Source organism: Teleopsis dalmanni, chromosome X (assembly GCF_002237135.1).
Source record: "Teleopsis dalmanni isolate 2A chromosome X, ASM223713v2, whole genome shotgun sequence".
NCBI lineage: Eukaryota > Metazoa > Arthropoda > Insecta > Diptera > Diopsidae > Teleopsis > Teleopsis dalmanni.
Window position 1 is genome coordinate 18,800,806 of NC_051848.1, and position 20,079 is coordinate 18,820,884.

At 31.7% G+C, this 20,079-nt stretch overlaps 2 protein-coding genes across 7 annotated transcripts in view; one reads left to right on the forward strand and one right to left on the reverse strand.

Annotated features, from left to right (window-relative positions):
* Positions 1–2,998: 2,998 nt before the first annotated feature.
* The window catches only part of LOC119687468, a 57,684-nt gene continuing 40,603 nt past the window's right edge, over positions 2,999–20,079 (forward strand). For 5 of the 6 annotated variants that reach the window (XR_005253170.1, XR_005253173.1, XR_005253172.1 and 2 more), the window contains exon 1: positions 19,705–20,019. Coding sequence is in view for 1 of the 6 variants with exons in the window: in XM_038101794.1 (XP_037957722.1) it covers positions 3,036–3,160 (125 nt within the window). In the remaining 5 variants the exon portion in view is untranslated. Of the gene's footprint in view, positions 3,161–19,704; positions 20,020–20,079 lie in introns of those variants that run through there. The other variant, XM_038101794.1, reaches the window with a different exon arrangement.
* Positions 12,104–18,734, reverse strand: LOC119687467 (heat shock protein 60A-like). Its single transcript, XM_038101793.1, has 5 exons — positions 18,631–18,734; positions 14,886–15,111; positions 12,743–14,113; positions 12,491–12,676; positions 12,104–12,435 (listed from the first exon to the last, which is right to left on the reverse strand). Exons 3-5 carry the CDS (start codon positions 14,111–14,113, stop codon positions 12,262–12,264), a joined length of 1,731 nt encoding a protein of 576 aa, XP_037957721.1. The 5' UTR covers positions 14,886–15,111; positions 18,631–18,734; the 3' UTR covers positions 12,104–12,261.

Genomic DNA, 20,079 nt, shown 5'->3' on the forward strand with positions numbered 1-20,079 from the left:
GCTCTTATAATTTTAGGAAAAATTTGAATTAAAAGTGAAATATTGTAAAGGAAATGACTAAAAATACTCAAACAGCATATAAATAAAATACTCGTTCCAAAATGTGCGAATAAATGGAAAAGTTACGCATACGCCCCGGTGTACCGACTTTCACATGCGTGGTCATTGTGTACATTAAATATTTATATAAAATGTGTACAAGCGAGTATGAGGGCAAATGTGTGTACGTATGTGTGTGTGGCTGTTTTTATGAGTACACATACATGCATAAACTAAAGCCATTTTAATTACCATAAGTAATTACCCTAAGCGTTCACGGCAGAGAGAGTGTGGTGGTGCGATGGTGTGGTGTATGTGAATTCATTTCATGCAAACGAGACGCAAGCCGTATGGAGTTTGTTGTATAGGTGGCAGGCGCCCAACCTGATGCCTGATGCCTGATGTATCTATTCATTTTTTGTGAATCTTCTCGTTTTTAGGAGGGCGCAAATAAATTGTTTGTGCATATTCGTTACCAACTCATATTAAGTCAAGTGCAAACCACAAATTGGCCTTGTTAATCATAACAGAAAAAAGTTCACTATATGTATATGTATAAACCCAAACGAAACATACAAAAAGCTTGTGCTGTGGTTCTACTGAAAATGTAGAAACAAAACAGAAGCCATCAAAAAAGTGAAAAGTAAAATAAGACACGAAAATGCTGTGTTCCGAAATGCCACAATGCGTTCAAAGTCTAACATCAAATATCCGCTTCAGGTTTACTTTGGCGGAGCTGTTACTTTGAGGTGCATATACTCGATAGGTTGAAGAGAACCAATGTTTGTGGGAGTCTATGTTTACGTTTTGCTTAAGTTTGAGATACTTAATGTGTTACAGTTACGTTTTATATGTTGTTGAAAATATATTAATTCACATTGCTCTTCTGCTCTTCTGCTCTTCTGCTCACTGCAACCACAAGCATCCTCTGGTCACAAAAAACGGATTTGTTTCACTTTCTAGTTGGAGACGAGCACGACAATGTTGTGTGTAAATAAATTAATACTAAATTTAATATCTAAAAATAACTTCACAAAATGAGACATTAAAGTCAGGCAGTCAGTCAACTCAATTTCAGACTCTATTGAACCTTAAGTAGTGTGTGTGTGAATGCAAGTCGAGATAGAGTTTGATTTTTGGATTTTTTGTTTTGGTTTTGTTGTTGTTGTTGTTGTTGTTGTTGTTGGTGGTGCTGATGTTGTCGTTGCTGCAAATAAACACAAAACCTAATATGAGCATATTTCTGCTGTTTATCAAAACCCGCCCTGAGTTGTTTACCCACAAACCTTAATCGTATCCTTACTTCGGAGTTGGCGTAGCATTTGCCATTTTGACTTCACAAACTGCTAGCCAGGATCAACTTGCTTTTGACATTATTGCTATGCCCAGCAGGTGAGCTCTAAGCTGGCACATCTCTGAAATATGAGTGACAATAGTTTTGTTAATATTCAAGTCTGTCACTTTAATGGTTTCGGGTTGATTAAGGCAGAGCGGCAAGTCCTAAATATTCGTGTATGTGCAGAGTATGTGCAGTGAAGAGAATTCCGTAAGGCTTTCCTAAACTACAAATCGTAATAAAATAAAATATTTACTAAGGCACAATAATAGAATAATTTAAGAACAAATATTGCATGTATAAACACAATTAAATTGATGAAATAGAACTTTAAATTGTGATTTAGTACCAATAATAATACGCGTTACTGTTAAGTTACAAATTGATTTGTATTAAAATGTGGGAAATTATAATGTGTATATTAAATGTATATGTTTTTGCATATGTAACATATAAGTTAATAATAATATTGATAATAAAATGTTTATTTACTGTGTTTTTACTACGATAGCCCAAGTAGAACTGAACGAGCACATTTTGTTAAGTTGAGAGCTGCCAAAGCTAAAGTTGATGTCCCGTTTGGCAGCAATCATGCGTTCGAATAATATCGCATAATTCTGCCGTTAATGCAATCAAGTGCAGGGGCCGGATTCAGGAGGCCGCGGATGTTTACTTATATACAATAACTGAAAAAAGTCCTTAAGAAATAAAAATAGAAGCTTTTCTTTTAAGCTCTTTTAAATAGATATGCAATAGAATTATTTTGTTCAAATACTACACCAGCTTCCAAAAATAATTTTAGTTAATTTCTAATTTAAAAGTTGGTCCAGATGCTGTTATTGAATCAAATACCTAAGGTTTTTCAGTCAAATATCCTCTTTATTCTTCTTCAATGTATCATCAGTGTCATCAGTCACTACTTGATTTTTTTGTCGGGTTGGATTTTTGTTGAAGATTTATTTGTGTCATTTACTTTTATGGTGTAGTCGTCTACGATGAGATTTTTTTCTTCTGGTCTGAAATAAGAACAAAAAAAACACAAAGTTTATAAGTAAAATATTAAACTGTGTCGAAACTTTTTAAAAGAGAATCGAAGAGGTGGAGGATATTTCTTTAAAGCAGTCCTTAGACAAAACGATTATTACCAACATTTGTGGAAATGGACAGAATTCTTTCAGATACTTCCCAACACAAGAAAAGCATACATGATAAATATCCCTACAAAGTCTTACATAAAAAATTGATTAATATTTGTTGTTGTTTGCTGAAGCGGCATTGCTTAATGTGCCAAAACATTGCAACATTAAGAAAATGAAGGCAATTTCCTCATTTTTGCTGGCAATGAATTGTAAAATGGCAGAGGAAATATTTTGGGCTTTTGTGATAGAATTTTTTTTATTTTTAAAAACAATTGTTATAATGTCTGTAAATGATAATATATGAATCTGTGTAACATGCAACATGCAACATTTTGTTTTGCTTTAAGGACAGGATACTCTGGTGGGCAAGATGGGCAGAAAAATTTTATTCATCGAAATAAAATAATTTCCATCGCTTTTTTACATACTCGTATTATATGCCAGCATATTAATTATTTTATTCTTTTCTGTTTTTTCAGCTCATTGTAGAAATTAATAGCCATGTTGCTTTATTTCGTGATATGCTGATACATGTTGGCCAATCCAAAGACTGCCCGGAATTACGCGAGAAAATTCGAAAACTGCGAAGAACCTGCGTTGAAGCATGCAAGCACACGGCGCAGATAATAATGCCGCAGGTGAAGAGGTGAGTAAGAGTTCCTGTACACGTGATTTATTCTCCACTCGAATTGATTGAATGTGAGGGCGATGTTTCCAGTTCAATGGTCTACGAAAAGTTGATGTGATGTGATGGATTTATTAAGAGTCTTAAGAGTCGCAAAGAAAGTAAATTATAGATAAATTGTATGTTCAACCGGTCAAAGCTGGTAATTCTTATCTATGAATACATTTTTTCAGTTTTGTACTGATATTTATGTGTAATACGCATTCGAGTTTATTTTTAATAATAAAATCTGACTGAATATTTCATTGAAAGTGAAAACAATATTCAAAATTTCTTTTGAATATACCTCAACTATATATGTATGTAAAGAAGTATACTTTTACAGCGACATGGCAACCCCGAATACGGTGCAGTGGGAGTTGTGAGCAGTTTTTGGCATCAGTAGTGAGCAGTTGTTAAGGTGTTTCAGTAGAAAGTAGAAGTCGAGAAGTTGTCGCGTGTTCGAATCTTACTCATTATTTTATTTTACTCATTACTTTATATTACTTTGTATTTTACATTGTTTAATATCAAATATAATTTAAATATATTACATGTATATTGGATCAATGTCAGTTATTTTATTTAATAAAATCACAATATATATAATTTTAGCTTTTATATGGATACAGTAAAATGAGTTTTACTTATTTGTTTGAGCAAGAACTTAGGTAAAGTTAAAGTTCCGCCGCTCATCAATTAAGAGTCTTTAAGTTACATCTAAAACCTCTTAAATGAAATCTGTTATTGCGATAATTTGACTATTTTTGAGTTTTGTGTGAAATAAAAAATCTCACAACATCTTATATTAATGGAATTATGTACATCACTGAAAACTGTTTCAAGTTCGAAGAAAATAAATTAAGCTTGTTAAAAGCTGTGTGATATAGAAATATGATTATGTTCCAAAAATAAAAGAAAAATACTTACTTTAATACTTTTAAAACACTGCCGGAAAAGCGACCGTAGAATTCGATGATATGCAATACACTATAGATTAGATATTAAAACGGGTTGGGAACTAGTCGCCACTTTGTGACATGCCCACTTTAGTTGCATTAACGAGTAGCAGTTAATAATGCCATTATATCCTTTAGAGAGATGTTATCTAAATTCGATAGGCAGTGGATAAATACCGAAGTCTGAGTCTGGGGAGACTATCACATAGACACAGAATGTGTTCTGCTGTTTCCTTTTCTTCGCAATAAACTCTGCAGCTATCGTCTCTAGTAATACTTATATTCGATAGATGCTTTTTAATTCCGGAATGGCCAGTTAGAAACCCTGTGACAAATCGCATGCCACTTCTGTTCAGCATAAGTAGCTCCTTAGATCTGGTTTTTGATCGATACGACATGCAATACACTTCACTAGTACTCCTTGTAGCCTAGATCTCAGAATACAAATTATCTGGAGTAAATATGCAAAAATGTAAAAACCAATTACATACAATGATTCAGTTAATTTTTATGGCCGTGATTTATGTGAGTACACGATAAATGTAAGGTCAGTTCACAATTTAAACAATGCAAATTAAGTAAACGTTGGTTTGACTGAGCAGTTATATACGGACATTTGAATTAATAGGTATTTTGGAGATGATCATTGATAATGTATATTTAGCGGTATCCAGCCCAAAAATTATTTTGATTAGAAATTGAAAGGCTTTTGAAGTTTAAAATTTTCTCATTATTATCAACTTGTCCATTCAAATCTGTTGATCGGACCCATATTGTGAATTAAGTTGGTTTACAACTATGTCTCTGATAGATAAATGGTTTTCAGCCGAGAGAAGTCGCTACTGACGCGACATTCCAGTTAACCGTCAGTCTAAAAAGTTGGTACATCCCTACAGTTATGGTAAGGTATTTCTTCAGCAGAACAGAGTTGAGGTTGCTGGTGGGATATTTGACGAGTCACCATGGACTGCGTTATCACCTTAACAAAATGGGTTTGTCCGAAAAGATAAACTGTCGACTCTAATGCAGATGAGACGTCCTGTCACATTCTCTGTGATTGCTCAGTCCTGATGTGGGTCAGGAAGAGGTCAATGGGCCGAGAACTACTTTCCCCTTCTGAAATTAGGAAGTCCTCAATGGTCGACATTCTGGCTTTCATTGGGAAGACGGAATATCTTCTGTTCGGTTAGGATCTGTTGCAGCACAAAAAATCAACCATCGTCGCAGTGCTCCGCTCCGTTGGGAGCTGGTACCCTGTTTATTATTATTCTTAACAAGGGCAGTAAAAATTTTTATTATTGAAAAGGAAGGGATCTAAAAGAACTGTTGTGCCCCTTAGTCGGATTAGTGTGTTTCTCGAAGTCCGATTTCGTTAATGAAAGACTATAGAGCCTATCTTTCCTAGTCTTGTGTCCTTATGATCCATGAAATACACTCCTAGGTGTTTCTTTCGCTTGTGCACCAGTGCCGGGGAAAGCCATGTGTGGCAATATCCGATATAACTGTGTGGTATGCATTAGATAGAAATGTTTATAGAGTGTTAGTAATTAAGCATGAGAATAAAATCTCACTTACGTGGCTAGTTAATTATACAAAGGTGTATTATAATGTGTTTGTGCTTTATTACTTCATTTAAAGCAAAAATCATACTTCAACATACACCTAACACTATTCAATGCTTTTATGCTTTTAAACGAATTATCCTTTTTCATGCCTTCGTTAAAAAGATCTTAACTTCACCTTCAAGGTTTCGAAAAATTTGTCGCAAAAAAAAGAAGAAGCAAAAGTCTAATCAAACTTCTTGAAAAGGGTCCAAATTAAGGGAGCATTTTTCTGTGTGTATAGCAAAGTGGATGTTTCCGCAGTGTAACAGATAATGCAAAGTATTTAAAGTGTTTAAATGTTGGGACGCGTGCGGCTGAAAGTGCAACTTCGATTACGCCAAGAAACCCCAATACCGAGAAGCACTTTTTAGGATTCTCCAACCGCTTTACCTTCCCTGCACTTGCTTTGCGTTTTCCTCGTTCTTTTCAACGTTCGCGAACGTCTTTTCGATTTTTAATTCCCTTATTGTGTGTTTATAAGGGACTTTTAATTAAAATTAATAATACATTTAAGCAGTAGCGCAAAGTGAAGTTGTTTAACGACAGCCCAACGCGTGTTACAAGTGCTAAATTACAGAGACGAGCGATATTTACAGGCGCCACAAAAAATTAGACTTCTTTCGTGTAAAGGATGAAGAAAAAATTGTGGCTAAGGATAATTATTATGCTTGTATCTTTAACATTTACTTGTTACGAACACGAAATGCTTGTTAAAATTAAAATTAGAAAAGCAGACAAAAGTAGCACATGAAGTAGCCTCTTAAGAGAGAGTACGGCTTGTCGTCGTTTGTCAATAAAATTTTGGCAGTGGGACATTTTGATACACTAAATGAAGAGTTGACAACTTTTTTTTGGAAATTTAATATTTTTTTCACTTGTATATGGTTTAACAATTTTAAAAAGTAAATATTTGGATAAGACACAAAAAAAATTTTTAAAAAAATTTGAAATTTTAAGAAAAGATGTTCGTAATAGCCTAAGACTAAGACCTAAATTCATATATTCACCAAATAATTCGGTGAGGAACTCAAACAATTTCTGATCAATTTGCTCTCAGATAAATTGACCAATAAATTGTACAATTCTATGTTTGATCGAGCTTCGTTTTCGTAACTGCTGTCAACTTACTATTAATAGTCTCAAACTTCTTCGATAAATTGCTCCACCATTTTCAACTATCTTCATAGCATTGGTGATATTTCTTCTGTTCCAGTTGTAATCTCTCCCAGATTCATATCATTGTTGCGCGTTACAAAATTCATTAGAAGCACGTTTACCAATACGTTCAACCTCTGTGGCTTTATATTGTTAAGCATTATAAAATGCTATATATTCAAATGGTCGAAACTACTTTCGTCTTCCAATTGTATAGTTTTTGAATGATCTAAAAATTCAAAAAAAAAGTTTATAAAATTAATTTGTTAAGAATTTTTTGATAAATAAATAATAAATGTACCCCTTTAACATTTTCCCCAACAAAAAATTTTTCTTTAAAAAAATTAGTAGTGCTGTTCGGAGTCTGTGATATAGGGCAAAAATGCTGACTGAATAGAAGACAGCTGAGAATGTCTTCTATGGTCCCAATCTGCAAAACTGGAGTGCATAAAAAATTCAAAACCGAGATAAGCCATTGTTCGAATTTGTGTTAAGACCTGATTGGGAAGAGATTCGTATGAAAGTTTATTTGATAAGCAAAATGAAAGTTTTTTTGTTTTTTCTCTTGTCCGTACGTGTCAGTTTCTTCGAAGTTATTTAACTTATTTTGATTGCCACAATAGAGCATATCCATTTATTTATCTATTCGAAGAGGAAAATTTCATTTTTTCAAATTTAATCATTCGAAAGAATTAAGACTTTAAAGAGATAAAAGCAGGAAACAAGCAGTAGAAAAAATGGCTGTGAACGCAAGTGCAAGGGACGAAACTAATGCTAAACCTTCTCCAACCATAACGCATAAATTTAAATAATTTTTGATTTATCTGCGTACTCGGCGGCGAGGATTTTTTCTCCATTTTTGTTAGACTTTTTTTATTCCTGCAGAGGGTATTAAGTGTGCTGCCGGAAGTTGGTAACATAAAATGCTACATATGTTTTTATGACTAACAATTGTCTACCGTTTAGTGTATGGAATAGAGGTGATGTGGACCAGCTGTAAAATGGGGAAACCGAGGCAGATAAAATTCTGAAACAAGTGAGGAAAAATTAACTTTGAAATATGGGCACTGCATTCAGAGTTCATAGAAATGTTGTTGGTGTGAGTAGACGAAGGATGACTTGTCTAAAATTTTGTTACTACATATGTACGAATTTGTTAGTGACTTTAAGGAAGGCAATTGTTCTGGAGCTTTGAACAACTGTTAACATGTACACTGCTTTGTATGATAACTTAATAAAAGTGAGGATAGAAAACAGAACTTTTCATTGAAAGTGTGGGTAAGGAATACATTTTAAATTTTTTGTGCTATAGTAACAGCAGTAGATATTTGGTATGAGCAGAATAATGAGCAGAATAGATAATCAGTTTAAGGCCCATTAGGTCTTACAATTTATTCATTCTACTTGCTCTGCATATGGAATGGTTTTTAAGGCTTCATTCAAAGTTTGATTACTTTAAAACTCAGGTGTATTGACATATAGCGTAGTGGTTAACATTCCACAAAATGTGTATTTATTTTAAAATATTATTTTATTTACCGTGTCTCGAGCACGGTAAATTGCCTCCTTCAGGCTATGCCCAAAATGCATGTTATGTAGACTATCACATCAGTATTGCCAATTTCGTATTTAACTTAAAAGGACATGTAAATATACTTACTTTCAATTTGCTACCAAGAATAACCAGCAAGAAAAAACTTAGAGGCTGTAATAATGTTAATTTATTAGTATATTTTTTTACAATAATTGTGTACAGTACTTACAAAATTATATGCCTTTCCTTAAAATCGGAAAGTGTAGTAATTAGATTATTAGTGGCTTATAAAACAGGCTGTGTTGTTTCCTGCCATTTTCTCTTCAAAACGTACTAATTTTAACATTTATTACTGGACAACAGCGCTTTGTCTTAGTGCCAAGGCACAGATAGCCTCGGCCAAGGTTGCTACTTGAAAATTTTTTTCTGTACCAACAGTGGTTCCAAGATACTATTTCTGTAAAAAAGTCAATAATAACATAATAATATGTACAATAGAGATCGCGCTTCAAGAAAGTACCATTCTCTAAAAACGAGTACCAGAATACCGTACGGAAAAAGTACCAAGTTTGGTACTAAAATATAATATGTGGCAACCGTAACTTCGGTTCTTATGACGTAATTTGAACCGACATATTGTCTTTTCTCCCACTCTCAATTTTATAATTTACATTGAAAACAACAACAGTTTTACTTATGCCGTGCCAGAGACCCTCTACATAATATGACCCCTTATCTGAAAATATAAATAAAAGAATATAATTGAAACTAGTTAAATTATCTGAAACCCATTTATAAATACTTGTTTTATACACGTTTTTACCTTTAAGCGTCTTAGGTTTTAATATTGGTTCAATGGCCGCATCTGTATTAATCAGTCGGGGCACAACTTCAACATCTGAGTATGCAGATTAGAAAATTTTGGACGTTGATAACGTTCTGTGTACAAAATCTCCTAGATAAGTATCCATTTTATTAAAAGTAGTAAATTTTTACAAAATTATTTGAAATGAACACAAAATTCTAGATATATAATAATAAAATAATTCAACGAACCTTCTGTTTTATGAATGCATCCATACGATCCGGTTGGTTCGCATTGTTCTAAAATATCAAAATATCAAAAGAAATATTCGATAGTGAAATTATACAAGTACAACTTTGGGGTGGCCAATTTGATATGTTCCAAACCTATTAGAAAAAAAGGAGGTTGATTTAAACAAATGCAGAAATAGTAGTAGAAGTACAAGTTTCGTCGTAACTTTTCATATAATGGAGCAGCTTTTCGAACACGAGTATATGAAATGGAAATACTTGAAAAAAGTTAAGTTACGAATCTAAATATATACTATCAACAGAAGTAATTATTGTAGCTAACATGCTAGTCAAAATATAACAAAACAAAAAAAAAGAATTAGAATCTGCAATTATGCAAATATTTATTTCAATATCTGCACGATTACCTTTTCTCATTCCGTTGACAGTCGTTTCAGGTTTGAAATTTATTTGTATCTTAAAACACGATTTCAGAGTCTTTTTCAAAAGCTGTGATTATAACTATAAATAACTAAATAACTAATCATATTACCTTCGAGCGATCTAAAAGAATTGTCTCTGCTTTAAAAATTAAATAATTAATAAAGGAAGATGAATTTTTATTTTATTTTTAACAAACGCAAGATCTTTCGTGAACTTCTCTGATTGAACCCTGGTGCTCTAAGTCATCTTATATAAAAGTTAGAGAAAATATATTTATCTTAACAAAGAAATTTTGAGATAGATTATTAAAGGAATTAAAGATCGAGAAAGTGATTCACAAACCTGCGCTTTCTTTTCGAGACGGGTAGTAGGTCTAGTCATTCTGCCAGCGTCTTCTATGAAATATTTGAAATTTGTGTAAAAACGAATCTTAATTGAAATTTGAAATAAATCTTGAGTGATATTACCTATGAAGGATTAATATTTATAACGCATGGTACCCTTTGTGAATATAATTTTTATTTACGATATAAAGTAATTACAAATTGGAAGATTTAATATTACTAAATATTTATCATCCAAAAATTTTTGAATTTATACATCCACATTATATAATATCACTAGTTTCCATATATTCCTTAAATTAGATTATGCTCTACCAATCATGAAACTGTTATTCAGCAATAACACAATTTCATACAAAGACATTGTTTATATAAAGGTGCACTGAATACGTCTAATTGATGGATTTCGACATCAAACTGCATAGTACGATACGAAACTATAAACCTTTATAGTTTCTCTAATCAGTAACCGATTTATTAATCTGTTTGAGAATGTAAACACTGCGCTTAATAGACAGCTGTTGGAAGAACTGACTGATTGTTTCATGAAAATCAATTAAATTATATTGTACACACCTCCATCACAACTGGACTGAGGGCAATATGGGTTCCAGGGCTCGCTGGAATAAAAATAATTGAACTAGCAGCTCAAGCTGTATTTGCCGCTAATATTTCATAAAGGTTTATTATACATCAGGAACAAACGTATGGAAGATGCAAGAGCAGCGGAATAGTCACCCTACAAGTCATTTAATATCAGTAGATTAAAAGTAATATAGCTATAATCATAAAATAGTCAGAAAAATATCAAATTCTTAATCAATTGTGTATGGTACGTATAAAAAATTCTTGTGTGAAACTATCAGTCACCTAACTGTTTATTTTGTTCTAGTCTACCATCTAGAGAATATATACCTGCATATCTATATGCATACATAATTGCTCTACTTTCAATTTTATTCGATATATCTTCTCAAAAATTTTATCATATGTCATTGTTCCAAAAAATTTGGTATTAAAAACAAACTTCTGATACATTAATTTATTAAAATCTTAATTACAATAATTTATTTGATAAAATGGAATACATGATATCCATGCTGAACTTTTTGGCAGTTTGTACTTGTTTCTTTTCTTTAGTTAAAAGATTTTATAACAGCACCATGTGTTTAATAAATAACAATGATTTTAATTTATTGTAATTATCTGTAAATAACCTATCCCGAAAAATATTCACCAGAATTGCAGATATACATCATTCTATGCGATATCAAAAGGGCACATGTTATACATAATTGGAAAGTAAGAACGCTCTTTAGAACTTATCTGAATGCAGTAGTTCTCCCAACTACGGCAAATATTGACATCTTAACATGACTAAGTTCTACATAGTCCGGCTATGAACAATATACTTCCTGAGATGAATTAATAGTAGAGATATTATGTTTATCTATTTAAATACTAGAAATACTAATAAGACAAATTTTCAGTAGATAGTGTAAGACAACATTGTGAATGAAAAGTAACCCATATTTTGGATATGCAATATGAATGATGAGATATAGTTGTATATTGTCTTGAAATGTTTCAATCTCTGCTGCAGAGAATGAGTTCCCACTTATATAAAAAAAAAACTAAAATCTTATGTCTTATTTAATTACTTTATATCATATATTGATTAAAGATAAAATTTTTGTGCAACTGGCTTTTTTCTGACTCCAATTTTATGCCTTGAAAAATTAAAAAAATAACATGAACTTTTTTCTGATTCAATTATTTATAAGAGTTGCTTATATATACATGCTTACCTATTGACATTATAAAATACTGTAATTAAATGAAATAATGAATCTTATTCTTCTTGCACTGTAGTGCTTTATTTATCAATTAACACTTGTAGAATTTTTTAAGTATTGAGAAAAAATTTTTTTGGGTTTATAATTTAAGATTTGGAACATTAAAAATTTTTAATATTAAAATAAATATGGTAATGTGGTAGGGAAATGATTTACATCATACCCTCCAAACCTCCCATTCCGCCCATGCCGCCCATTCCTCCCATGCCGCCCATGCCTGGCATACCAATAGGAGTCTCATCTTTTGGAAAATCAGTGATAACAGCCTCTGCTGTAGTAAGTAGTGATGCAACGCCAGAAGCATCAGTGATGGCAGTGCGAACAACCTGTGATAATTGAAAAATATTTGCCTTTTTTTTAAATTTTTTTGTAAATCTTTACCTTGGTTGGGTCAATTATTCCTTTTGCAATTAAAAAACCATATTCTCCTTTTAGAGCATCATAGCCAAAGTCATCTGCCCCTTGCTCAACTTTAGCGACTACCATTGCGCCATCTACACCTGCGTTTCTAGCAATGGTCATACAAGGCATACGGAGAGCACGGCGCACTATGTCAATGCCGATTGACTTAAATTATTATAAAATAACCCATTAAAACTAATTGATGTAACTAAATTTTAGGATATTACTAACCTGATCAGCGTTGACACCTTGCAAATTCTCCAATTTCGGAATGCATCTTAGTAGAGCCGTACCACCTCCAGCTACGATGCCTTCCTCAACCGCGGCGCGAGTGGCATTTAAAGCATCATTAACACGATCCTTTTTTTCATTTACTTCGATTTCGCTAGATCCACCAACACGCAATAGTGCAACACCTGATGCCAAGCGTGCTAAACGTTCCTTTAACTTTTCTCTATCATAATAGGAGGTAGTATCGTTTATTTGATCTTTAATTTGGTCAATACGACGTTGAATTTCATCCTGAGATCCTTTGCCTTTTAGGAGCAATGTATCATTCTTAGTAATTATAACCTCACCAACTTTGCCTAAGTCGTTTATCAAGACGTCTTCTATCTTGGTTACATTGGTGTCATCCCCAAAAACGATACCACCTGAAGCTATTGCCATGTCTGTAAGCATTGCCTTTTTCTTATCACCAAATCCAGGAGCTTTAACAGCAGCAACTTGCAAACCAATTTTAAAGCGATTGACAACCAATGTGCTAAGTGCCTCGCCATCAATATCTTCGGCAATTATAACCAAGGGCTTGCGAAGTCTATGGGTTAATTCAAGTACGGGAATCAAGCTCTTAACTGTTGTAATTTTCTTCTCCGAAAACAAGACATACGCATCATTGAATTCAACCTTAGCACCTTTTGTGGAATTGATAAAAAATGGAGATTTAAAACCCTGATCAAATTTCATTCCAGTTATAACTTCCAGCTCATCAGTTAATGTTTTACCATCTTTAACCGTAATAACGCCATCACGTCCAACTTTTTTCATAGCTTCACTTATTAGATTACCAATGGTTTTATCGCCATTGGCAGAAATGGTTGCTACCTGTGCTATTTCATCCTTGTTTCTAACTGGACGTGATAGCAAACGTAAGTGATCCTTCACAGCGTCTACAGCCAACATAACACCACGCCGAATTTCAACCGGGTTTGCGCCTTTGGATATTTTTTCGAAACCTTCCTTTGCGATTGCTCTCGCTAATACTGCTGCAGTCGTTGTACCGTCACCTACTTCTTCATTTGTATTGTTGGCAACATCTTGCACCAATTTGGCACCAATGTTTTGAAACTTATCTTGCAGTTCAATAGATTTAGCAACTGTAACCCCATCTTTAGTAATTTTGGGTGATCCCCATGATTGCTCAATAATAACGTTGCGTCCTTTGGGGCCCATCGTGACTGCAACAGCATCAGCGAGAACATCGACCCCCTGCAACATTAAAGCGCGAACCTCGGGGCCGAATTTAACATCCTTGGCGTACTGGCGTAGTGTTACTTGGCGACTGATGAGCAAGCGTAAAGCAAAAACTGAATTACGAATCATCTGTAATATTAAAATACAAAATTATTTTTATTAATTTTAGTTTTTTGAAGACATTAATAATATGACTATTAATTAATAAAATACATTTACAAAATAACTGTTTTTTATATACTTTTAAAGAAAGTTATTACATTAAGTACATTAATTCAACGATTCTAAATGTACTATATAACTTTTAATTATTTTTTATTGTCTTTTAAATATATTTTTTAATTATATAAAACTCAAAATATCAAATAAAAAGCGATTAGTTGTACCATACACACACGCACACATACACAAAGAAAGACAATGTAAAAGGACAAATCCAGTTCCAAATATGAAGCAGCTTGCATACCAAAAACGTGCAGTGCTTGTGTCAACTGGCATGATATATCTCCTATATATACTCTATTTTATACTTCGGCCCTAATGAACGAAGGTACAGTTTCCCATAAGTTCGCGCAGGTTAGCCGATTTCTTGTCACTGCTGTCAATACAACAACCCTAATAAAGCAGTATCTGCTTGAAATTAAAATTTCGCAAAAATTGAAATTACCGGTTATAATGGGGATTTACCGTATTCAAATTGTTAAATTAGTTTTATATTTGCAATAGTTTGTGAAAAAGATATATTTTCTCGCTATTAGTAGCAAAAATTATTTTCAACATTCAAAGCGGTAATTTTTTTTAGTTTGGAGTGCCACACATTACATTCGCGAATATTCTTCAGAAATTTGTCAAGACTTTTTCAACTATGTTAAAAACTAATTTTATATAAGTTTGCACTTACCTTTGCAAAGATTCGTTGAAAAGGCTTTAGGGTTTATTTAGTAGCACTAAGAAAACTAATTTTCTGCAATTAATTTCACTAAAGCGCGAAATTCTACTCTCTCCGATGTACGAACTTCTTCCTTCGGACCTTCACTTCGAAATGAGCCGATTTGCCGCTTCTTCAATATCAAAATGTCAATTTTTTCAAGACCGAGCAATTGTTCGTAACTTTTGTAAGATATTTTCTACAATAAAAATTTTTTCTTTAACAAACATATAACTTATTTTTCATATGTCATCAGAGTATACTAGGTTAGAAATAAAAATTTATTTTTTACAAAGTAATTTACAAAATACTTGACAATATTTAATTAGAACATTTATAGCATAATTACTTCAATATATGAGGAAAAAGTTCTGATCTGCCCTGAATAATATTATTACCAATTTAACTGCTTTAATTATAATAGGACAGTTCCGTTCATTTTCTAGTAAACATTTAATAAATGCAGCAAAAGATAAAATACCTTGAAAACTTATGAAATGCTTTCAATTACTGAGAAAGATACAAAAACCCAAAATCATTAAAAACTAAAAAATACAAGAAAGGCAAAGAGCGAATAATTCGAAATTTTCAATATTCTGCCCAACATATGTTTTACATCGTCGTTTAAAATTTTGTGTAAAAAATTTTAAATTAAATAGCTTCCACGTTTATATATTTTTTAATAAATATTATTAATAATAAATAAGTTTTAGAAACAAATTGAGAGGGATTAAGATATTAATATAATATTTATATATAGAATATTTACAAATTTTATTGGAAAATTACATTTACATATTTATTGTTTTCGAATGAAGCATGATATAGACGATGCTATATGTACGCAAACTTAGTATGCCGTGCTACTAAATCGCACTGTGTATATTCAAGTATGTATACCACATTTTGGACTGCAGACATGTATGCGGTAAAATTATACTTTGTTTCAAAGTATATAGGAAAGGACATACTTGCTCTCTATCATGCTTGATGTATATTTCCTATATTGATTTTTAACTCTTCAGAAACATATACATTAAGAAAAGAATTTTGTAATAACAAAACCCCAGAAAAATTAGCGAACATAAAAAGCTAAGTACGGCTTTGGGTCAGTTGGTTAAAGTGTACTGATTCTGAGCTTCACATTTGGGAGGACTCGAGATCGATTCCTGATACTTGCAATCTCTAAAAATTATTTACGAATAATTAAATACAAGAATTATTTCCAAGACTACTGATGATGGGAGTTTGGCAATACTCAAAACAGCTGTATGGTCAGCCAAAAATTCAATTAAACAAAATAACATAAAATAAATTTTTGTACTTGTAGTTCACTACTGTTCGAAAAAACCTCTCTATGAAAAGAATTTTATATATAATATTGCAATAATATATCAGACAAATACCTTCTTCGACTCTTAAGCTGCATATATTACTATCTGCCAGACATTGAATATTGAAAATATGAGAGTTAAAACTTTTCATTTAAATCACCTGCTGTATTGTATTGCTACTCGTAGTAAAACTCAAGTAAAGCACAAGTAAAGTCCAAACTGAGAGTGTGACACAAAAACAGTACTTTTTACACAGATTTTCAAGGAACAGCTTTGTGTAAAATCGTATAAGCACACCAGTGCCGCACAAATAAACAATACAAAAATTTAGATTTAAACCAAAACAGCTGATTCACATTGTTTTTTTACACAAATTTTATTTGAAATGAAATGTACTAGTGTCCATGCATTTTTAAATTTCGACAGGGATGTTACGCTCTTTCAGATGCTCCCAATAACTCGAAAATATGCTGGTGGAATGCACTTGTGTTTACACAGTGTCACTCAAAGTTACTACTAGTAGCTCGTGGAACAGACCTAGTGTCTACAACCAAATTGTTTAAAAATTTGAGGTGTAACTCCTAGCTAATAGCTTATAAGTATTACTAAGAAACTTGTGACTAATTGAAAGCTACTATGAATTTTCATATATATACAAAGTATTCAAAATAATTGTTTTTAATTAATTCAATTATAAAAAAAGAGTTCTCGTCTTGCCTTATTTTTGGCTTTATTTTTTATTGTAAACAATGAAAAATTTTACTTGGCTTTTATCAGCAATAACAATGCTGGTCAGTGCCAAATATAGGACAAGGTGAGCAAGGTTTGAATGAAATCACATAATGTAAAAAACCAATAAAGAAAATTGAATTAAAAGTTTCCAGTCTATATTATGTTTACATACTACAATGCCACTTCCGTTCAATGAAAATCACTGAATCCACGCATAGACGTACACTGCACGTACGAAGGACAGAAATATACATATGTCAGCACACACTAACATGCACGACATTTCCAAGTCGATTTCAACGTAAATCATTTTAATAATAATAACAGCGATAAAAGCAAAAGCAAAAACATATAGGAAAATAAATAATATATAATTTAATGTTTACATATCCGCAGCGCTTATAGGAAACATATACTGAGGCATTAAGCTCTAAGTACAAAAGTTTGAACTAATATTAAATCAAAATTATAACAGCCTAAAGCAATACCGAGAATATTAGCTAAAACTTGGAAAAGACAATATACAAACTTTAATATGCTTTCATAAAAAATAAATCTGGCAATTTTTATACATCCCTGCGACTGCTGCCACAATACAACAACAAGCACCAGAATAGGAAGCAACAACATGGAAGCGCCAACAATAAACTATTGCATTTTTATGCTTTTTCTTTTTTAATTGAAGTATTGTTGCATTTATTTGTATGTTTGTAGTTCTTTACACGTCTTGCATGTACCTATGCATGTATATGTTTTGCTATAAATTGCAAACAAAGAAGGAATTGCAATAGTATAAAACCAGAAAAAAAAACAACGAAACGCAAAATGTTTAAAGAGGAAAAAAGCTTGTAAAATAAGGTGAGACAAGAAAGGTGTGCGCTACCAAATCTATTTTTGCCATGTTGTTGTTAAAGCAAGTAGAAGCGATGAAACGATGACATTCGAAAACAAAATAATTTTTGCCGTTTTCTGAAAAATGACTGTAAAGTGCAGTGGTGATGAGATGGGGAAGAAGTGAGAGCTCAATTAAATGTAATGGAAAACGAATTTATCAATATTTGAAATGGGGAACTGAAAAAGCAAGCGAATATAATAAATTAGCACATTTGTCAATATCTCAAAAATAATTAAATGAATTTAATTCATACATGAACTTTGGACTTTATAAATTGAATACAACAATGACAGTAATTTTTGAAATTAATAATTAATGAAAACAGCATGAATTTTATTAACTGCAATAATTAATATTAGGTGAAGGGTTCTTCTGCATATTTGGTATCGAAAGGGAAAATCATAACATACACGAAATTTACTAAAAGAATTTACTTTTCCACACTGAGCGAGCACAATTTTAGCACATTATTATATTTTATAATACATATTACGCATTTGTAGGATTTAATGAATTGGTTGCAGAAACAAATAATTTTTAATATTAATGTAAAAAATACAATTCTTGTGAAATAAATCTTAAAGAAGTGCCAATATAATTTTTTAGATTAGTAAAAATTTTTACATAAAAAATTCAATTTATTTAATTTTTAATTCAATTTATTTAATTTTTTTTAGGTTCGCTTCACGCTGATTGTGTTTTCATTTAACATACATATGTATACATATATAAAGATTTGTATATATTATGTACTTACTATTTGCAGATTTTCCTTTATTGTCGATTGGTTTCAAGTATACTGGTAACAGAAAGGTGTAAGAAATGCTTATCTCCTTAGATATAATTTTATTTGAAAAACTATTTGAATATTTTATATTAAAAATTTATTTTGAAATTATCTCTGGTATCTACGTTTTATGAAAGTTTTTTTTTTTAAACAAAATTCTTTAAAATGCAAGTGGTGATACAAACTTTTTAATTCAATTGACTTCTGGTGTTGTTATACAAATATTAAATTGCAATATTGATTGCAATTACTGGCATTTATTCTATTTATTTTATTGGAATACAAATGGCAATAAATGTCATATAATTGTTATTGCAAATTTATTACATTGCTATTGCTTTTGCTCTTGAAACGCAGGGTTGTGTTTTTCTTGCACTAAAACTATACTATGAAATAATTAAAGTATAAGTAAAATAAAAAAGAATTTTTGTTGTTGTAGTTCACTACTTTTCGAAAACTCTCTATCAAATACAATAGTTTCTATCAAGTAAAATAGTCAGTTTAGTCATGGCTGACCTTAAATTACACCCTACAATAATGTTTTGTTAGGGTCATGTTATGTAGAGTGTCTCGCCCACGGCATGAGTAAAATTGTTGTTCTAAATGCAAATTATAAAATTGAGATTGAGGGAAAAACAATATGTCGGTTCAAATTTCGGCATGAAAACCGGCGTATTTGTGCCTTGGATAATGTTTGCTCTGTATTCGAGCAATGCATACTTTACCAATTTTTTTATTGTACTTGAATACTAAATATAGAAAATGATTGATTTTTGAAATAGTCGGTGATAAAATTATGTGGTTTAAATTTATTTATTTTTCAAAGTTTCCTCGTGGTGATCTTAAGTTAACCGACACATTGAAAAATAAATAAACTCAAACAAAACCATTTTGCCACCGATTTTTATTCCAATTCGAAAGATAATAATATATTGTAAATAAATGTTGGCAAAAAGAGTAATTTAGTATTCATTGAATATTTTATTTTAAAATTAAAAATTTATTTTAAAAAAAGTTTTTTCCACGAAACAAAAAAATTTGAAATGTCTGGTTAAAACAATAGTTTTTTCTACAAAATTCTCTACACTTTTGGCAAGTCTTTTTCAAAATTAGCTGTTAAATTTTAAAGTCCAAATGTTATTCAACTCAGTAAATAGACTTTTCTTGATTTCCGCTCGGACTGTCTCCTTTAAAAGTTTTGGTCAAAGAGTAGCAAACTATGGCCAACAGATGAGTAGTTATACATTAAGTTTTGTTCGGAATGTAAATATACCAAAAAAACAGAATAGAACGTCAAGTGAATATGCAGAAGATTGGAGACGAACCATATCACGAGAATATGCTTTGATAGTTCAGAAGGTTTGTTTAGTAAATTAGCACTTTATAATGCACGAAAAGAAACAATAAAAACTTAACGTA